This window comes from Podarcis filfolensis (assembly GCF_964270895.1).
Source record: "Podarcis filfolensis genome assembly, chromosome: 8".
Lineage (NCBI taxonomy): Eukaryota > Metazoa > Chordata > Lepidosauria > Squamata > Lacertidae > Podarcis > Podarcis filfolensis.
Window position 1 is genome coordinate 46,661,368 of NC_139611.1, and position 22,688 is coordinate 46,684,055.

Consider the following 22,688-nt stretch of genomic DNA (forward strand, 5'->3'; position numbering starts at 1 on the left):
AAACACGTATAATTTCTTGACCTTTTTTTCCTTAATCCTTCTTTCAGCGACTTCCCCATACCTCCCCTTTCTGCATCCCTGTTTTAAATCTTTCCAGCAACCCCTAATTTCAATTACTTATAGCACTTTCTTTAAATCTTTTTTTTCTCATATCCAATTGTTTGTCACTGCAATTCTATTTTGCATTACCCAAGACATTTTAACACTCATTAATTTTACAACAGTTCTTAAGATAAACTTTAAATTTCTTCCAATCTTCTTCCACCGTCTCTTTCCCTTGGTCACGGATTCTGCCAGTCATCTCAGCCAGTCCCATATAGTCAATCACCTTGGTCTGCCATTCTTCCAGTCTGGGTAGCTCTTGTGTCTTCCAATACTTTGCTAAAAGTACTCTTGCTGCTTGTTAGTGTCCTTCTTGAACTGTGGTGCCCAGAACTGGACACAGTACTCCAGGTGAGGTCTGACCAGAGCAGAATACAGTGGCACTATTACTTCCCTTGATCTAGATGCTATACTCCTATTGATGCAACCCAGAATTGCATTGGCTTTTTTAGCTGCCGCATCACACTGTTGGCTCATGTCAAGTTTGTGGTCAACCAAGACTCCTAGATCCTTTTCACATGTACTGCTCTCAAGCCAGGTGTCACCCATCTTGTATTTGTGCCTCTCATTTTTTTTTGCCCAAGTACAATACTTTACATTTCTCCCTGTTAAAATTCATCTTGTTTGTTTTGGCCCAGTTCTCTAATCTGTCAAGGTCGTTTTGAAGTGTGATCCTGTCCTCTGGGGTGTTAGCCACCCCTCCCAGTTTGGTGTCATCTACAAATTTGATCAGGATGCCCTTGAGTCCATCATCCAAGTCGTTGATAAAGATGTTGAATAAGACCGGGCCCAAGACAGAACCCTGTGGCACCCCACTAGTCACTCTTCTCCAGGAAGAAGAGGAACCCTTGATGAGCACCCTTTGTGTTCGGTCAGTCAGCCAGTTACAAATCCACTGAGTGGTAGCATAGTGGATTTGTAACTGGCTGACTGAGAATATCATGGGGCACCTTGTCAAATGCCTTGCTGAAATCAAGGTAGGCTACATCCACTGCGTTCCCTTCATCTACCAGGCTTGTAATTCTGTCAAAAAACGAGATCAGGTTAGTCTGACATGACTTATTTTTCAGAAATCCATGCTGACTATTGGTGATCACGGCATTCCTTTCTAGGTTCTCACAGACTGTTTGCTTAATGATCTGCTCCAGAATCTTCCCTGGTATTGATGTCAGACTGACTGGGCGGTAATTATTTGGGTCCAATCTTTTCCCCTTTTTGAAAATAGGGACAACATTTGCCCTCCTCCAGTCTGCTGGGACTTCGTCTGTTCTCCAGGAATTCTCAAAGATGACTGCCAGTGGTTCTGAGATCACATCTGCCAGTTCTTTTAATACTCTTGGATGCAGTTCATCTGGCCCTGGAGACTTGAATACATCTAAACTAGCCAAGTATTCTTGTACTATCTCCTTAGTTATTCTGGGCTGTGTTTCCTCTGCTGAATCATTTGCTCCAAATTCTTCAGGTCGGGCATTGTTTTCTTTATCGGAGAAGACTGAGGCAAAGAAGGCATTGAGGAGTTCAGCCCTTTCTGTGTCCCCTGTTTGCATTTCACCATCTTCTCCTCTGAGTGACCCCACTGTTTCTTTGTTCTTCCTTTTGCTACGAACATACCCATAAAAGCCTTTTTTGTTGCTTTTAACCTCTCTAGCAAGCCTGAGTTCATTCTGTGCTTTAGCTTTTCTGACTTTGTGTCTACACGTGCTGGCTATTTGTTTGAATTCCTCTTTGGTGGTTTCCCCCCTTTTCCATTTTTTGTACACATCCTTTTTTAATCTTAACTTAGTTAAAAGTTCTTTAGATAGCCACCCTGGCTTCTTTAGGTACCTTCCATGTTTCCGTCTCATTGGTATTGCCTGAAGTTGTGCTTTTACTATCTCCCTCTTAACAAACTCCCAGCCATCATGAACTCCCTTTCCTTTTAGTACTACTGTCCATGGGATCTCACCCAGCACTTCCCTAAATTTTATGAAGTTGGCTTTCTTAAAGTCAAGAAATTGAGTCCTAGTATGCTTGGCTGCTCCTTTCCGCTGTATAGTAAACTTCAGAAGAGCATGATCACTCGCGCCTGATGATCCTTCCACTTCTACCCCACTAACCAGGTCATCAACATTGGTTAGGACCAGATCTAAAATGGCTGTTCCTCTTGTTGCTTCTCCCACTTTCTGGACAATGAAGTTGTCTGCAAGGCCAGTGAGGAATCTGTTTGACCTTATGCTCTTGGCTGAGTTTGACATCCAACAAATATCCGGGTAATTGAAGTCCCCCATTACTACTATCTCCCTTCCTTTTGCATGCTTGGCCATCTGTTTCAGGAAAGCATCATCTATGTCCTCCGTTTGGCTTGGGGATCTATAGTAAACTCCCACAATGAGGTCACTGTTATTCTTCTCTCCCTTAATTTTGACCCAAATGCTCTCACTTTGGCTTTGAGGTTCTAAATCTTGGATCTCTTCACAGGTATACACATCCCTGACATATAACGCCACTCCTCCTCCTTTCTTGTCTGGTCTGTTTCTCTGTTTCTATAGTTAAACTATAGAAATCACTCACGCAGCAGGCAGTGATTGCTTCCAACCTTGATTACTTTAAAAAAGAAGCCATTTAAATAAAATTCATGGAATAAGGCAGGCTTCCTCAACCTCGGCCCTCCAGATGTTTTTGGCCTACAACTCCCATGATCCCTAGCTAGCAGGACCAGTGGTGAGGGATGATGGGAATTGTAGTCTCAAAAATATCTGGAGAGCCGAGGTTGAGGAAGCCTGGGATAAGGCTATCAATGGCTATTAGCCATGACCACCATGCTCTGCCTCCCAACTGGTTGCTGGGGACTACCGGAGGAGAGAGAGCTCTTGTGCTCAGATCCTCCTTGAGGGCTTCCCACAGGCATCTGATTGGTCAATGTGAGAACAGGATGCTGGGCTAGATGGGGCATTGGTCTGATCCAGCATACTTTTATTTCCCTCCTTTTCCTCTTCCTCTTCTTCCTCAACCACTACAGGATCATAGTTTTCACTAGGTTTTTTTTTAAAAAAAATGTTCACACAATTACTCCCAGAGCCTATATTGAGTTAGTTCCAGATTTCTGGATTTCAAGGCTTTTTATGTTTCTCACTAATGTCAGTCTAAATATCTCTCAGCTACGCCCCAATACAAAGAAATGGGCTACATGATCTCACTGTGTTAGAGAATTGCCACTTTTCAAATAATACTATTGCTAATAGAAGACATGAATAGTGTATAATTGTAAATGTTTCCACATACACAGAGTCATCCAGCTGAGAGCTCCAAGAGGATAAGCTCCTGGATAGAAGTGGGGTTTCCCCACCCCCTTCTTCTTCTTCCCATGCCTGAGAAAGAAACCCCTGGAGCACAGTGATTTTAAAAGCCCACTGCACTGGTGGATTGAATTCCCCTTGACACTCTTAACGCTTCACTTATTACTAAGATGATTCCATAACTTGAACTTCTTGCTCTCTTTTCACAGACAAATGATTTCATTTAAAAAATGATTCAAAAACTGGATTAGTAGGGGGCATCCCCTCAAGAAAAACTTCTATACTGTTATGAATTTGGCTGCTAATAGATTGATCACCTAGCAACTAATAGACTTAACAGCAAAGCATGCACTTCCACACCCACACTAAATGCTATTTGATTACTGCAAATCTGCCTGCTGCTTTGGAGCATTGCACCCACCTGAGATTGTGGAACAGCCAGTTTCTACCTGTCCTCCATTTTGTAAAAAAGTTTCTCTTTGCAGGAATGAGTATTGTTTAAAAAAATAATCCATCATTTATAGGCTGCTTTAGAATTTATTTAGAGATTCAGTTGGTGTGGGGATGAGATTAACTTATCATTGTGAGGTCGCTGAGGATGGCCTGGGTGTTTTTTCTTTCCATTAAATACTTATTGCAGCCTCCCTGGCTGTCAGCACTGCATGCTCTAAAAAGGCCCCATTAGAGGAGTTATATCACAATGTTTTTCTTGACATTGTGTTTTTCTTGACACAGAAGAATGGGAAGCTGGGGAGGCTGACTACACAAACACCAAACATACAGAAGGGAGGGATGGAGAATGCACAAGAGGGGATCTTTTGCTAATACTGAGAACATAAGCCCGGATGGATCAGGGCTGGTATTGAATAAAAGTATTTAATACATTTTACCCAAACACATACAGCTTCAGGAAAAGCACCCCTACCACTCTTTAACCTGTTCTTGGTCAATTGTGTGTCGCCCTGTAAACTTCCTCTCTGTTGTTTGTCTTCTCTTTCTTTCCTTTCAGCCATTATTAAAACGGCTCTTTCAAACATGGACCGGGAAGCCAAAGAGGAATACACGGTGGTCATCCAAGCAAAAGATATGGGTGGGCACATGGGCGGATTGTCTGGAACCACCACTGTGACAATAACACTCACCGATGTCAACGACAACCCTCCGAAATTTGCACAGAGTAAGTGGTGCTTCTGGTGCTAGCTTACCTTGTTGACTATATTGACTTTCCTAGAGTACCTCTCAAACACTGTCCTGTTTGTATGCTAATACAGACAATGCTTCTTTGCAATAAAAATGTTGTATATGGGAAATAGAAACCAGATGAAGGTTGTTTGATTGTTAAATATATCTGCTGCTAAGTTAGTTTTCTCACAGGGTGGAATTGCCTAGTGATGGATCAGTCTCAATCTGGTTCATGTCCCTTTCACATGCATTCACCTATACATCTCTGCTATCCTGTTTCAAGGCAGACATTTCCTGTAAAAATTCCACATGGGTTTAGTATTTTTGTTTAAGTATGTGCAATACACAAGTGGTCTGCGGGCTGGCTTTAAGAATGGGCATGTGAGTGACTGGCAGCTACGGCATGTGGCCACATCCTGTTCTGACCAGGGTGGAAAATGAGAACAGCCCATGCCATCCCTGCCAGTGGGATTTCTGCCTTCCTTTTCATTGGATGTGGCAGGAGCTGTGATTCCTAGATACTCCAGGAGGCTGGAACCTATTAGGTTAGTCTTCAGACCACCTTGTGGAGCTTGGTGGTCTAAAGGCCATCCTTATCATGACTTCTTTCCACTGTCCTTCTGCCATGTACCACCTAAATATAAGCTTCTCATTGTCATATTATTAGAACCTCTTCCCAGATGCTATAATTTGCTCCCCTCTTCTCCACACCTGCTTCTATGCTCTCAGCTGCCATTGAATTTGTTCACTGCTCACCTTTCTATACCCGCTGCCATGTTCCTCATTATTTCTGAAGCAGTTTGCATCAAGTTATGTCTGCATAGCAAATTCCTGAGCTTAGAATTCTTCAGTTCTGAGTGTATATCTAAATGTATATTTTGAACCTGGCTTTGCTGGGTGAATCCTTGGAGTTTTTGTAAAAAAGCATAATCTGAAGTCTGCACACCCTATGTCCACATTATTTTAGAAGCATGTGTAGGAGAGAGAAACAGAAGTGACCTTACGGTGGGTGTCTGCTATAGACCATGAAGCCAGACTGAAGACTTGGATGAAGCCTTACTAGAACAAATCTAGGTGTTCTTGGACTCCAGCTCCCATCAGCTCTAGCCAGCATAGCCAGTGGTGAGGGATGATGGGAGTTGTAGTCTCAGACCATCTGAGGGGGCCACAGACTCTAACCAGTGGTCCACACACAAACATGCACAAAATAGATTGCCACAAAGTCTACACAGTAATTGTTAGAGGTGATTTATGCATATAGAGGCTTGAACCAGAATCCATTATATGCAAAACTTTGTGTTATAGGAACCCTAGGAATACTGTATGTAGCACTATAGAAAACGTGTGATGGTGATTCTACATTTTGGGAAACACCATAGCTCTTCCTTACTCGCTTTCTTATGACTCCACCCCATATATTTATACACACTGCAGTGTTCTTTCCACTGTTTTCATTTCAGATTATTCAGCAGCCATTGAGTTACACAACCAGTAAAAGAAGAAGAAAAAAGACATATGTAGTTGATGACAGAAATAAAGCAATGACTAATTGGAGATGAGAGGGAGAAATAAAAGTGAATAAGTCTAGGTCTAGTTAATTGTTGATCTTTAATTCAAAATCCATATTTACTGCTATGGTTCCAGTGTATGTCTTGCTGGGTTAGGTTAAAATGATTTGGCATCATGCTGAGCTGTTCTGCAGTGCTTTGTAGTCTGCATCAAAGTGGTGGTGGTGGGGAGGGAATTATAATGAGGATTGATTTTTGTTTGATAAAGGTGTATTCTAATAGAATTTTGTAATGCAACCATCTAAGATGCCAGCTTATCTTTCTGCCTTTCTTTAAAAACAAAATAACAAAATAGGAGATTAAGATGTAGCAAATCTAGATGGTCTCCTAGTTTAGAAAATGTGTTAATGGCAATTTAAAAATAAAACATTTTTTAAAGAAATAAAATAGTAGTGCCTTAGGCTTATTCACACAAAATTAGCCTGTCATTCCTGCCTCTCATTTCACAGTTACTGCATGTGGTTTTCTGTTTTATGTCACTTTTCTTCTACTCTGTGACCCACAATTAACCCACAAGTGGTGGCAACAGTCTCCTCCCCTTCCAATTAATCATGTCACATGATTATATATTGCCACAGCTATAGATTGGTGTGTTTTGAGTCTGAATTTTCTCCAGAAAACTGATTTTGGCTCAAAAGTGTATGTACTGTGAACTGAATAGGGCTATTTCAGGTGAATCCAGAATTTTGCTGGAACATGTCAAGACAGCCCTGAATTGCCCTGGGTCAGATTGCCCCACCCAGAGTGAAATGGGACTCTAAATATTTGGAGTCGTGGGCTGCAGGGAGAAGGAGAGGCAGGTGGCAGTCTCTGCAAAGAACAATATAGGACTGTTGCAAGAGACCCACAGTATGCTTTGGCTATGTGCCCTTGTTCCCAGTGGAGGGTTCAATCCTGATGGTTACAGAGGCCTACTTCTCTAGCTCCTTCCCACAGGGAACAAGCTGGGGAAGCAGACCCCAACAGGATTGCACTCTCCTCTGACCAACTAGCGAGTGCAAAGTATAATCCTGCTGGCTGCTGGGATCCATTTCACTAGCATGTGCACACAGTAGGAAAGAAGCAACTGGCAAGAGTGAACCCTCCACTTACCAGCTGATGAGTGGAGTATACAATCCTGCTGGCTGCAGTGCTGCCAAGAAGGGGGCAAGAGACACACATCTCCTTCTGTCACCCCACTTCCAATTCTGGATTTAATTGGGTTTCTAAAACCCTGATTAAACATGTGGGCGGATTGGATGCAGTGTCTCCTTCCTCTCTCTGCAGCATGCTTAACTTTTTTAAACATTTAGTTGGCAGGGGTGCACAGCCCTAGTGTGTATGGGGAAGGTCACTATAACTTTTTTCTTCCTTTTGAGTCTGCCTGTTCCTTGCCTTGCTAGCAATGGTGAATGTGCTCCCACTTCTGCTCAATGCCATTGTTTTCTTTCTTTGCATGGTTTAGCATCATAGTACTGGCAAGGATACAATGCTCTCATTCAGATTTGCCTTCAGTTATTATCCTGCAGACAAAGTCTGATCTAAATCACAAAGCCAATTCTGAGTAAAAAAAAGCACTGCTTCCTGCACTCACTCTGGATTGCCATTGAAACAAAAGCCCTGGAACAATGAGGAGAAAGAATGGGCTAGACCTGCCTTGTAAGAGTGGCTGAGGGAACTGAGTCAGCCATGGATGAAAAGGCAAAACACCCAACAACTGCTGCTATATTCAAGGCATGTTCTGGGTTAGATCCTTTGATGGGACCTCTCCTACTTTACCTAGCCTCCTCCAGCTTACTTGTTGGTAGCAGCAATCAGCTGGGTCATTGCACGTGAGTTCACATATGCATTAGTCAAGCACTTGATATAGTCATGTGTACCGTCAAATCCAGATTGCTTTTTAGCACAAGTGTAAGAGGAGGGTCCCCATGAGGGAACTGAAGGATCTGAAATTTCTAAAACATGCACAGCATTGTGTTTGCAATCCAAAATGAACAGAACAGTGGAACATTCCTTATGCTCCTGTCCCATCTCAGAAGCAAGACCAGACAATATGAAACACAGGGGGAAACTTAGGATAACAAGGATTCTAGAAAGACACATAAATTAAAATGGCCAGGAGGCAAAAATGGCCATTTCAAATCATAACCTGTATTTTCTGTAGCTTCTGGCCATGTTTACAATTATCTCTTTGCTTGGAAGAAAGAAAACTGTAGGAAGAAGAAAACTCGTTATGCTGAGTTAGCCATGAGAATGGAGGCCTCATTCTCCCTGTGGGGTTATAATGCCACTTGGTAAGAATGTAGGAAGAACCATGTTGTATAAGGTCAAAGGCCCATATTGTCCCAAATCCTGTCTTCATAGTGGCCAACCAGATGTCCATGGGAAATCTTAGTGCTGTGGCCATTTGGCTCACCCATCATTCAGAATTCAGTCGTATATGAACTGAAGTTCAGTATAGTAACAAGCATCCATTTCATTACTGTCCCAAGAAATAGATCATCATCTTTGGGATTATTATTATTATTATTTTTTAAAAAAACATTATTATAATCAAGTCAATATAAAGAGAAAGAGCAGACTGAAACCCAGTTAAGCCACTTGCAAATCATAATCACTTACAGGACTGTGGATCATAACCACTTACAATGCAAAGTAGAGTCAGATCTGCACTGCAAGAACAAAAGCAGCTTTTGTGGATGTCACACAATGCCAACGGATAAAACAGTCGAAATATGCATCAGGACAGATTTCACACTTACTATGTATTTGAAAGCATCCTCCTACTCATTATATTATGTGATGAAATGAAAGAGTTGTGTTTCTGCATCTGATTGTGTTGCATGTGCTCTGTGCGATAGCAGAATCCAATAGAAGGTGACATGTTCCTTAATGATGCAAAAATCCATAGAAGAGAGTACTTGGGTGATGTAAATCACCATAATGTGGAGAGACATTCCTTAGAAGATGTGTGGCATAGAGTAGTTCTAAATATGTAACTGGAGGTCCACTGTTGTCAGTTACTCAAGCTTTTATAATTGCATCACAGATAGTTACACTACTGTCAGTTTTGCTGAATACTCTGAAATAAGTTCATACTTGATCCAAGGTGTAAGGAAGAACCATAAGGAATAAGCTGTGACTAAGTAGACATTGAACTGGTTTTAAGTGGAGAACAATTTTGGTGGAGCACAATGCCCAAAAACAATAGCATCTTGAAGGTACAACTAAATAAGGAAAAGGATAGCCTGTTGCAGCCAGTTGTGTTTTTGCTTTTTAATGTTCTCATTAGGGCTGTGCACTGGATTTGGCTAAGGCCTGAGCCAAACTATTCTTATTTGGAAAGACTTGGGGATTGAATAAGTCGTGTTCAGACAGACACAGATCACTACAGGCTGGGTTGGATTGCCCAGGCAGGAAAGAGAGGCAGGCAAAATGGGAAAACCCAATTAAGGAGCTGAAACCTACCTGTGATTGCTGGCTCATCTTTCAGAAAAAGGTATGCCCAACTTTCTGCCTAACTGACAGCCTCCTTCCTGCCTGATACCTTCTTCCCCTTGCTGTCTCTGCACAACAGCAATTGAGAGGAGGGAACATTCCTTCACTGTGTGGCTAATGTGATGCTCTGCAAAGAGCTTTAATTCCAGGAAGGGTGATGGGGAATATTCCTGCTCTTGGTTGGGGTGTGTGTGAAGGACAAGCAAAGTCTCCTACTCTTACCTCTCTAATTATTTGTTACTGGCCACCAAAGCCCCATGATCTTCTGATTTCAACAAAAAACAAGAACCAATAAGCTATGGAGTAGTTGTTTGCTCTGGAGCTGTCTCTTTTGTGGGGTGTTGTTAACCTGCTTTTTTGTCTGTCATTTTGTTTGTGGTGTGCATGGGAAGATTCTTGTCTGTTTTTGTAGGGGGGGGGCTGAGTTTTTCTAGGAAATTGGTGTTTTGTGGCTGAAAACTTTCATAAATACCTGCTGCCAGCAATAAAAGTGCTGCCAAGCTCCAAAAGGTTACAGGCCCTTGCCAAATATTGGAACTGGATAATGTTGATAGTCTAGATTTATCAAGTGTCTGATCTTAGAAGTTCTGGCTAGCAGGACAGATTAACTGTATCAGCAACTCTGTGCAATCCCTCGATTGTTGATACCTGCTACAAGGACAACATTGCTAAGAACATTTGCTTGGAAAAGAAAAAGAAGATTATTATTTTTAACAACTGTGGTGGAATCTAACTGGTATGGAAGGTTATCAAAATTCATAAGATGTAGAACATGACACATTCACAATAAATTATAATGAACCAAAATAGTATGTTATGTATGTTTATTGGTTCCAGGCAGAATAGAAGCATGCATTTATGGCTGGATTGTGAACTAATACGACACCCCTGAGCCTTAGAACTAAGAAAAATGAACTTTCATACCTACAGGGTTTGCTTAGAAATAATTTAAGGAGTCCCATATGAGACATATTTTGGATTTTTTAAAAAAATCCCAACACTTTACAGATAAGATTTTGTTCACAAGAACAGCTGACTGCTGTGTAAAGCTCAAGTATATTAAAATAAGCTTATGCCTCACATACAATATCTCAGCCTTATGTTAAGTCAATTGGAATAACTACATTCGCTGCTTATGTACTCCCAGTCACTGATCTGGATTGGGACACACGCGCAAGTATGCGCACACACACCCTTTCTCATAAGCACTCACTGTGAAATAATGCACCCTTGATTCAACCACCCCATTTGCAAACATTGCAAAAATAATCAAAGTTCAAGCCATAACACACCTTCATTAACTGATCTTGCATTTGTGCACTTAAAGCTGATTCTTAAATGTTTACCCTAGAAGTAAAACACACTGCATTCAATAGACCTGACTTTCTTAGAAGTCTCCTTTTCATGACTAAGAGTGCAAAGGATTCAATGCCCCGTGAAGGAAGGACACCTACAGAGCACCTGCAGTCTTAGAAATGCAATGATTTATGGACGGGCACTCAAAGAAACTTACGATAGACAAGCATCAGGACCCTGGACAGGGTCCTTTGCAAACTCTAGACAAGCTCAATAGCAAAGAAGAAGCAATGCCAGATTTCTGAATTTATCTTCAGTCTTGTTAAAATTTTACAAATTGCCACAGTGTGAAACAGTTCAGATTGAGACTGTGAGGCATATAATGGAGTAGTTACCACTTTCCACTGTACTGTTTCCCTATATGTTAATTGTATGGATATATATATATCAGCCCAAAAAGGGTTGGGTTAGGGTATTGTTAAATTTTATTGCCAAAATGGTTAACCCCTCACTCACTTGCTATATTCCTGATCCAAATTCCCACCATCACCTACCTGCTATTTTCAGAAGATTAAAGAGAGGGAGGAATCATTCACACATTGTCATGATTATGACCTCAGGCTAACTCTGGGGTAAACGAGTGTTTTTGCCTGGCTAGAATATGTCAGTGGATAGCACAGTTGGTAGAGTTCAGCTGATAGAGCATGAGACTCTTAATCTCACGGTCATGGATTTGAGCCCCACATTGGACAAAAGATTCCTGCATTGAAGGGGATGGACTAGATGATCATTGTGGTCCCTTCCTACTATACAGTTCTATGATTCTAAACTTTGATAATGTCTCTTGACTGCAGGATGAAGGAGAGAAGGAGACAAGCAAATGCTTGTACTCACTAGCCTACTTTATCAAATGTAAAAATTACATTCATTGCTCCGCCCTCTGCTACCCTTGGCCCCACCCACCAATGGCACACAGCCTTTGGAAAGCTGCTCATAAGGGAATATGGCCCTTGTGGTGAAAAAGTTTTGCCAGTCTTGCGCCAACCAATAAGGCCTAAACCATGGAGTAGGTAGACTTCAGTGTTGCTTCTGTGGTGATTTGAAACTTACTGAGGGCCAAAATAAAAATACTAGGACCTGCTGTCCTTTCTTGCTTTCCAAAGCCACTCCTGACCTCAAGAGGGGGGGGGTTGCGGGCTCACGCCCCCAACTACAATCTCGCGGGGCTGGCGTCAGCCCCGCAGGACTCAGGGATTCCCCTATCTCATCAATATTCATTGCCCTCAGCACCAGCCAATCAGCTGGTGCTAGGGTGCGGGCTTACCAGGTGCTCTTAAGGTCAGGGCAGCCCGGGCTTGCCCCTTTTCTTTCCTACAGCAGCTGCGGTTTCCCACCCACCCGCCCTCTAGGTTTGCATTCAGACTTTGCTATGGGCTTCGGCTGGTCGCCGCAAGGGGCCTGGTAGGAGTTTTTCCATTTGGCAAATTGGCTGTATTTTGAAGCCACTTGGTTTTTTCGCCTACCTCGTAGCAAAACGTCACAACTCCTGGTTTTGGCGGTTAGGCATTGGCAGGGGTATTGTTATGCAAATGAAGTCGGGGGGGAGGAACACCATCACCTCCCCCAAATCTTGAAGGGTAGTTCGTTAAAGGACTCCGGGGGGGTGTTGCCTCGCCCGAAACCTACGGAGGCTAGGGCCTAAAGCGCACTCCCGAGCGGTAACCCCTTGGGGAGCGCCTAGGGATGTGCATCTCGGGGGCTCCCCCGGTGGTGCTTAACCCCTTCCCGGTTAGACCGGATAATCTGTTAGGGCCAATGCCTAAAGCCAATACCTGTAATCTTACCTGTAATCAATAAAGTTGTGGCCATTTTCGCCCATTAACCTAAATTCTGGTGTCCGGTGTCTTTATTTACTCCATCTGTGGGAGGGGGCAGGAATCGCCACGCAACCCTTCCTACTCACCACCTCCCAGCCCTTTGCTACCCACTTTCCCCCAACATGGCCAGCCCCATCTCTTTACACCTCACCCAACCCCATACCCTCACAAAATGCCCCACCTCCCTCCTCACAGTTCACTCCGCTCCTCTACTTACAGCTTACCCCACAGCTCACCCAAACACTAGCTCCCTTTCCAAAATGGGTAGGAGGTGCTTCAGAGAGTGATTTGCCAACACACCTCCCACCCTTCTTTAGACACTGCTGCAGTGATGTTTAGCAGAGGAGGAAGTAGTTCAGAGAGAGGTCTCAAAGTTAGTTCCAAATTTACAATAGATGCTGATGTCCATGCTTTTAAAGGACAAGTCAAAAACAGAAAGGATGGGGGAGAAAGGTCACCCAGGGGGTCTATGGGTGCCAAATCCCTGGCCCCAAATAAACCAGGTGTTGATCTGCCACAGGCACACACCTGATGGATGCCTTAGATCAGCCTTCACCAACTTGGTGCTCTCCAGATGTTTTGGACTGTAACTGCCAGTCTGGGGCCATTGTGAGGACAGAATGCTGGACTAGACAAGAACTTTGTTTGCAGGTAATAGGGTCTTCTTAGGTTGTCATGTACTTAAAATGTGACTGACCTTTGTCATTACATTCCTTGTTCTAAATCTTTTTCCTTTTTCAAAACAATGGGTTACATGCATGTGATTTACAATGCCTCTTTTGATTGCATTAAGAAAATGCCCATTTAAACAATTTAAGACTGCTGTGTTGCATGTGGATTCCTGTATGAATTGTTACTACATCATTCAATTGCTCACACACTTTCTTATAAATGATTTCAGGGTTTGTCAATTAGTGCCATATTTATTTATGCTTCATCCTCAAAAATGCATAACAAAGAATAAATTACAGAGTAAACTGATGTTCTGTTTTGTGGGCCATAATATGTTAGTTTTCTGCAGTAAGCACCAAAGAAAAGGCATAATGGCCACAGAGTACAAAGTAGAGGGAGGGAGAACTATGAAGAAATCAATTGTATTTTAAGGCTCCAAATGGCCTTGCAGGGTGTAATTTTTTTGAGTTATCCCAAAGGGCAAATTACCTTCAAGGAGATTTACAAAAAAGGAGTGTGTCAGGCTTGCTTTGACCTTTTCTGACAGTATGAAAAGTTGCATCTAGTTGTTTTCTCTTTGCTTCCCTACACATATTTATTTATTTCTTATATCTTATTCGCCCTTCACTATAAAGGTCCCAGGGCAGCTTAGAACAATATAAAATGCACTTATAGAAACAAAGGATGCATTTAAAATTATTGTTATTAAAATATATTGGGGGAAATATACAAACTGAACATTCCCCCTCTTTCCCCCAATTCAAAGGATGTAAACAACAACAATAAAGTTAATACAAGCACTGAAGTGAAGAGAACCTGAAAGTTACTAATATCAATACTAAGCATAATGTTAACACAACGCTATACAGTGGTACCTTGGGTTAAGTACTTAATTCGTTCCGGAGGTCCTTTCTTAGTTAACCTGAAACTGTTCTTAACCTGAAGCACCACTTTAGCTAATGGGGCCTCCTGCTGCCACCGCACCGCCGGAGCACAATTTCTGTTTTCATCCTGAAGAAAAGTTCTTAACCCGAGGTACTATCTCTGGGTTAGTGGAGTCTGTAACCTCAAGCGTATGTAACCTGAAGCATATGTAACCCCAGGTACCACTGTATTATGGAATGTAGAAGGTACAGTTTGTCCAGTAGTGTCTTGGTTTCTGTGCTGGCCGGCAAGCCACTATAAAAGTTTATTAAGTTTTTTTACCTTCTAGTTTTTCAGAAAGTGTCATGTCCTGATCGTGTACATTTAGAACAGTTATAATTATAAACAAGTAGAACAATTAAAATTGTTCGAACTCAAACAGAAGAGCATATGTTCATAAAAAAAATTCATGAAGCAGATGTATGTAAATCTGTTTCTTGTTTGTGCCATTCTTCAAACCCCAGCCCAAAAGTTCACCCATCCTGTTTCCACAGTAAAGTGTTAGAATTTTTCATTTAAATATTCCATAGAGATGTATATTGAAATGCGTATTATAAATGCATTTTCTTTCAAAACATGCATTTCAAATGTATTTTAATTATTTTTCAAGCCAAGAACTCAGGCCCAGTGTCAGTGTTCAGTCAGGTTGGGCAGTGGCCAATGGACCCAAGGGATTTGATAGACCTCTTACTGACCTGACTTCTTACTAATTTCCTCCCTGCTAGGCCCCTAGGTGCTTTTGAGGGAGCCAAGCTCATCCCTCATCTACACTGAATGCCCACCATCTTAAGTTACGCAAAATATAATGTCTTGGCTGGTAGGTTTGTTGACATACATAGACAGCCCATGGATATTATCTGAGAGTTAGAACCCTCTAACTCTAGGACCCTCGAACCTACAGGACCGCCTCTCCTGGTATGCTCCACGGAGGACCTAACGGTCTGCATCTTGGAGATCCCGAGCCTCGGGGAGATTAGGCTTGCATCGCCTGTTGGAATGCTCTGCCACAAGAAATCAGGGCCCTGCAGGATTTGACATCTTTCTGCAGGGCCTGCAAGACGAAGCTGTTTCGCCAGGCCTTTGGTCAGGGCTCAGCCTGACTCTGCTTCTCTTTCTGTATAAGAACTAGTATGAAAGAGGCCTTCCAGCATTCTCACAGGCCCATATAAGAACAGAGTAAACAGTTGGGCCTGATGAGCATTTACTGTTCCCAACCCTAATCCTGTGGAAAGCCATCTAATTAGATTTTAATTTGATCCTGACTTGTTTTTAGGAGGTAATTTAATTATTGTTTGATTTTATACCAATGTTATATATTTGATGTTAGCAGCCCTGAGCCCGGTTTTGGTCGGGGAGGGCGGGATACAAATAAAAGTGTTTATTATTATTATTATTATTATTATTATTATTAGTCTTCTATGTTTGTGTGCACATGCACATGTATGCATGTATAGGGATACCAGCAGGTTGTGAATTATAATTCCAAGATAAAATGTTAATCAGAGGGGCCTCTAACTAAATCCCCTAGCAGCATACTGAAATGATCCTAAATGGCTGGATCCTTGATGTCTTGCTTTCCAGTTAGAAACATGGAAGCTGTTTTGGATTGAGAAAGAGCATTTATCCATTTAGCTAAGTGTCATGTGCAGTGACTTTCTGGGGTTTCAGATGGGGGGCAGTCCCAGCCCTACTTGGAAATGTTGGCAATCTACTGCATGCAAAGCAGATACTCTGCAACTAAGACCCTTCCCTCTGATGCCCACGTATCTCCCAAAATTAAAGCAAGGCTGGGAAAATTATGAACCAGTTCTGAGTGTTGTGCTCACTGATTCAGTAATGGGCACAAGATTGTTGCCTGCAGATTTCTGAGTCCATTATTCCTTCTAGGATGTAATTCTCTCCCTCTGTCATTTTAGATATGGATCACACTCACTTGTTTCTTACATTCCTCATTCAGAAATGGAAACACTCTCAGCTACTCCAACTTTCTTCTAGCCCATTAGAAGAAGAGAGGGAGAAGGAGAAAGCACTTCCAGAAAATCTCCCTTCTCAGAGCAGTTTCTATAGCTAGAATGGAGCATAACTGATTAGTAAGCAGACTGTCAGCTCCTGGATAATGGACCCTCTTTTTTACATTTGTAAGCTGCGCATGCTAAACTCATTTTCCTAAAAAAATATTCATTCTAAGCACACAAACTTTGTAATCATTCACAGGTTCATAGCTGACCATAATCTATGCAAATAGTTACCACAATTACGCTATAACATGACACCAACACATTCTTCCCCTGAAGGAGTAAAATGAAAATAAAAATGAAGACTACAGCTCCCATTGCCCCTATTTAAGACTCTCTGACTCATCAGGTATGCATGGATTTTGTCTGATTGGTTTCAGTGATAAGTAGTCCTGAAACTGATAATTTCACCTCTTAGCCATGGCTGAAACAAGTGAATTACCAAGAAGCATGCATAATTAGACCGTCTGTAGATGTGCTCAGGAGCCAGAGGTTAGCCATGCTTTGCTGGCTTCCAGATCATTACTAAAAGTCAGAGAGAGATGTCATTAGAATGAGCAATTTGATTCTTTCCCTAAGTAATGAGAAATCTGAGATGTAATGTAAAATACTCTGTTGGAACCCAATTTAAGCCAGTTAAGGGTGACTTCCTAGGATTTGAATTAGGAATGTGCAAAAACAACCCCAAGACATTTTTGCAAGCTTTATGAAAGCTCTATTAAAGGATGCTTCTGAAATTCCCCTCATGGAATTTTCCCCAAGATTTTAGCATCTCCTTACTTTTTATATTACTGAGTTTTTGAAACAAAAACGAAAAACATATAATTCTATTATTATGAACCAAAAGTGTAAAAGCACCCATATAACAACCAGCTAACTAGAAGTTAAGCATAATTAAGGAAACATTTTGATCAGAGAATATGCATTCTGAAAGACCACAATCAGATTCTAATTATAAAATTGTACTGTTTATTTATTTATCATATTTCATGTAAGATTCATATCTTAGGAAACCTCTCAGTGCTACACTCACGCAATTGGACACACACACACACACACACACAATTTATATACATCTTTAAAACAATTTCACATATAAAAACAATTTCAAATCCAGTATAGCTACAGACTAAACTTAAAATAGCAAGCTGAAAGGTTTGTTGAAAAATGAGAGTCTGCAGTAGGTGCAGAAAGTATGGTAAAGATGGTGCCCATCTGATATGTCACGGGAAGGAGTTCCAAAGTGTAAAACAGGTGTGGGATATCTTTGGCCCTCAAGATACTGCTAAACTACAACTCCCATAATCCTGGGCCATTGACCATGCTTGCTGCGGCTTATGACAGTTGTAGTTCAGTAACATCTGGAGGGCCAAAGGTTCCCCATACCTGCTCTAAAGACCATATTCTTCTTCTTATTATTATTCAGCTATACATAGTTTCTCTGCTGACCTCTGTTTGCTAGCCACTTTAGTTATTCTTTTGATTATTGAATTTGTTGTATGCACTTAGTGAACTTTTATTACAATACCTTTTAGGGCACTGCTCTTCAACCTTGGGTCTTCAGATGTGAGAGGACTACATCTCCCATCATCCTTGACCATTGGGCTGGATGATGTGCATTCCACATGTATGGACCCAAGCTTGAAGAACACTTTATTAGGGCCAAAGTAGATATGAAGTGACATTACTCAATGGCAGTTGCAGTGTGTCCAGTAGAGTCTTGGTTCATGCGCTGGATAAATGGCATAATATATTATTATTTTACCATCCACCTTTGTATTGATATCAGAAACTTTTGGAATTTCTCCACTTCAGTGTGTATACGAACTAATTATTTAGATATGAACTGTGTTTTAGGGTTGTGTAAAAAGGGGTGAATTGTTCAGTTTGTCATTTTTTGTTTTTCAATATATAACTTCCCCTCTTTTAAGAATATATGAAGTTAAATGCAATTAACGTGTAGGGTGCAGGTGTTTAAAAATGCAAATAGAGTTAGGTATGTCAGATTTTCTAATTATAGGATCACTGCAGGGAGGGAGGGAGAACTTAATCGGTTCCTGCACTGCTGTGGACCTGATTAAAAACCGTTCTCAGAAACAGCTATTAGCATTGGGAGGAAGCTCCAGAGCCTGACTCTAGGGCCATAAGAAGCTCTGCTTTTCCAATTAGGCAAAGACAGAAGACCTGCTTCTACCAGACCTGGCCAATCTAGAGGCATCATATTGTCTACAAAGCACAGAGACTGACATCTCACACCTTTATCTACCCTCCCTTGTCACTGAAGAAGACTCTAAGGCTTGGCCACCTATTGTCCACAGTAAATAGGCTAGATGACAACCTTTGGATTAAGCCCTGATATTCCTGGCATAGATAAACCATAGAAACCCAGTAAAATGTTGTAAGAGGGTGTTACAGGAATGGACAGCAATCCCATAAATATACGTGTCAAATGCATAGGAAGATAGAAATCTGCCTTTTATTGAGTCAGGTCTTTGACCTACTGAGATACGTACTGTCTACAGTGACTGGCATTTGCTCTCCAGGATTTCAGATGGGCGTCTCTCTCAGAACAGGAGGGAAAGAGACTATTGCCCAATTTAATGTCCATTTGTTTGTTTGTTTTTATTCACCTCTCTTCTTCTCTCTTTCTCCCAGGTTTGTATCATTTCTCAGTATTGGAAGACATTAGTATTGGTGAACCAATAGGAAGGGTGAAAGCAAATGACCTGGATATTGGTGAGAATGCTAAGTCATCCTATGACGTTATTGAAGGAGATGGAGTGGATATATTTGAAATCACTTCGGACTCCCAGACTCAAGAAGGCATTATTAGATTGAGAAAGGTAAATGGCAACTGAAAGACTGAGTTTGTGGATTTTGGCATTGAACAAATGAGTTCTAACATATTGTGCTGTGAAAATTTGGAAGGCATTGGTTAGGATGGAAGTATCCCATGTCCTGTTTCCCAGTACCCCATATATAGGAGCATAAGAAGTTGACTTATACCGAGTCAGTCCATTGGTTCATCTAGCTCAATACTATATACACTGACTGGCAGGGGCTCTCTTGGATTTCATACTCTTACTATCAGAAGGTTCTTCCTAATGTTTATGCTATCCCACATGGGCTTTCAGATATCTGCAAGAAAGAGAATAGTTTTCATTTCTTTTAACTGTTAACACTGCGCAACCTCTGATCTGTATTCCTTCTCTTTCTCATCCTTAGTCACCTTAGCTGGAGCACAGGTGGAAAAGAGCACAAGTGTAGCTTAGTGGATAAAAAAGTAGAGATTTTTCAGGTCATTTTTTGCTCCACCATACTCCATTGAAGGCCTCAGAGATGCTTCAGGCTCCCTTGGGCCAAAACATGCTTCTCTTATAAACACTATCTGGGTTGATACTGGGGGTGTGGGACCATTTTCAATCTAAGAGCTGCATTTCTTCATGGACAACCATTCAAGGGCTGCATTCCAGTAGTGAGTGAGGTCAGAGGCTAAAGGGGGCAGAGAAACAGATGTGACCCTTACTGCTTTACAATTGCCTAAACCACTGAGCCCTTGAGCTTGGCGATTGGAAGATCGGCCGTTCGAATCCACATGACGGTGTGAGCTCCCGTTGCTCTGTCCCAGCTTCTGCCGACCTAGCAGTTCAAAAGCACACCAGTGCGAGTAAATAAGTAGGTACTGCTGTGGCGGGAAAGTAAACAGTGTTTCCGTGTGCTCTGGATTCCGTCATGGTGTTCCATTGCACCAGAAGCGGTTTAGTCATGCTGGCCACATGACGCCAAAAGTTGTCTGTGAACAAACGCCTCAAACTGAAGCGAAATGAGCGCCACACCCCATAGTCACCTTAGACTGGATTTAACCATCCAGCGGTCCTTTAACTTATCTTTACCTTACAATTGCCTACATTCTACCTTTGCCTAAGTCAGAAGTTTCTGTATGTACACACATACACACACACATATGCAGACATACTGTATATCTGTATCCTCCCCAGAGGTAATCACGGTACACGCTCCTATTTTAACAGGCAAAAGCACTCATGAAAGGGGCAGAGTGGAACCAGCAAGGGATGTGGCATGGGGAAATGGGTGTGGTCTTAGACAGTCCTCATAGCCACATAGAGAGGTCTGAAGTGCCACAGTGACATAGTCACCAGCTACCTCGTGCCATAGCATTTACATATTTGTCACTTGATTTTAATTTCAAAATAAAAATAGCACACACACACACACAGAGAGAGAGAGAGAGAGAGAGAGAGAGAGAGAGAGAGAGAGCAGAACGGATTTTGAATTTGTTGTTCAGAGAACTAGGCTGACAAATGCTCTGGGCTAGTATCATTTTGCCAGCTGAATTTGAAATGGCTAAAATGATACAGGATGCGTGATTGGCAAATTGTGAATATGCTGATTTACAGCCACCTATTCATAGGTACAAAAGCTTAGTAATTTCTGAGTCGACAGAGAAGCGAGTGCTTGTCATGTTTACTAAAAATGGCAAAGTTCCATTAGAGCGAGATTCGTGTCTGAAAAAAATCAACACAATTTTTGAAAGTAAGAATATATATTTAAGCTTCCAGAGACTTCCTGAAAGAGTTCGGTGATTTCTATTTGTGCTCTTTGTATTTGCATTGCAGATTTCAGCTTCTGTGTCATTTTCTCTCCATCTCTTTGTTCCTTTCTATGGGACATTGTAATGCAAATTTACATATCTTTCCAAAGCCTGACAAATTTGCAACTTTGAAATTTTAATCATTGTGAAGCATCAGTAGGTTAGACTTTGAACCCACACGTGTAGATGCTCTTGAACTTTTACAGATATGATTCCTGGGTGATCATAAAGTTGGTGATTTAAGATCTTTTTTAAAAAATAAAAACCCTCATTTTTATATGGTTTGGGGGGGTTTTGGGGGGAGGACTTACATGCCAGTTTTACTTTTTTAATTTTTATTGAGTCATACAGTATTGAAATAAAAAACAACCTAATCTAAACAAACATTAAAATATAGAAAAGAGACAGAAAAAAACCAAAGTCCCATCTCACAAATAGAGAGGTTTCTCACAAAATCTTCTCTATTTGGCCCTTGACTATTCCCAGGTACACACCCTTTTTGCCCAGGCCATATCCCTCACCAGTCCTGCTCTGTGCCCCCCTTGAGTGTAATTTGCTTGGATGAAATGTGACCCTGAACTTTCATATTGACTCTTGCTTAAACCTCAAGGTTAAAGAGGGATGTGTGAGAAGTATCATTCATTGCACAGCACACCTTTGCCTCTAGCCCCACTCATTACTGGCATGTGGGCTCCAGAGGTTGTCTAGAAGCATGCGTGCCGCCGTGCCGCCTTGCCTCCGTGACATCAGCATACTGTGTGTGTGCAACATCAGCGCCATCCACGGTGTGTGCTAGTGATGCCAACACACTGTAGGACATGCACGCATGCCACAGTCATGCCGTGGGGTGTGCTGACATCATGTACACACACCACGGGGCATGCAGACACTCTGTAGTGTATGTGCATGACACAGAGCATGCCCTGTGGCTTTTGCACATAACTGCCATGGAACTTTCAGGGGCCCAGCCCCTTCATTTAAAATAGGGGAGGTTGTCCGCTTCCCTACTTGGTGCCCCTGCCTAGAAGTGAATGAGGTCCCTGAGCTGAAAAAGTTTCTAATCCTTAGTTAGATTGAACAATACATCTCATTTCCAACTGAGCTTTCTCAACTGGAAAGTGAGCTTTATCTGACCACAACACTTTAGGTCTTCATTTTAAATGTCTGGGATGGATGTTTCTTTTATTCTTGATGTGTAGGGGTTTTTTTAGTATTTGGAATGGTTGATGCAATTGTATTCACTTATTTTGTCATGGAATACTCAAGAGAGTATGTTACTATGAGAAGTGGCCTATCAATATATCAAATCAAATTGTGTTTGTGTCCTTTTGAATGCTTTTGGTAAAGGCCATAGTTCAGTGGTTGAGCACATATTTTGCATGCAGAAACATGCAGAATCAGTCACCAACGTCTCTTGGTATAGCTGCGAAAAACCCCCATCTGAAATATTGGAGAGCCATTGCCAGTCAATGTAGACGTTGCTGTGCTAGATTGTCCAATGGTTTGACTCATATAAACATCCTGTGTCCCTCTGCATCTAAACTGAATGACTGTAACTCAGCAGGAGACACTGAGCTTCCCATTTTGCCCTGTGTAAACATTGCTTGTGTGGAATTAAGCCAGAAGCAAAAGCAAATACAGATTGTAGGGAACATAGGTTTTACATGAACAAATCAGCCAAAAGTTAA

At 41.7% G+C, this 22,688-nt stretch overlaps 1 protein-coding gene across 1 annotated transcript in view; it reads left to right on the forward strand.

Annotated features, from left to right (window-relative positions):
• The window catches only part of CDH8 (cadherin 8), a 231,688-nt gene that overhangs the window by 136,458 nt on the left and 72,542 nt on the right, over positions 1-22,688 (forward strand). Inside the window, exons 5-7 of the mRNA XM_083625807.1 lie at positions 4,387-4,554; positions 19,044-19,231; positions 21,026-21,081. Coding sequence (XP_083481933.1) covers positions 4,387-4,554; positions 19,044-19,231; positions 21,026-21,081 — 412 coding nt within the window. The remainder of the gene's footprint in view (positions 1-4,386; positions 4,555-19,043; positions 19,232-21,025; positions 21,082-22,688) is intronic.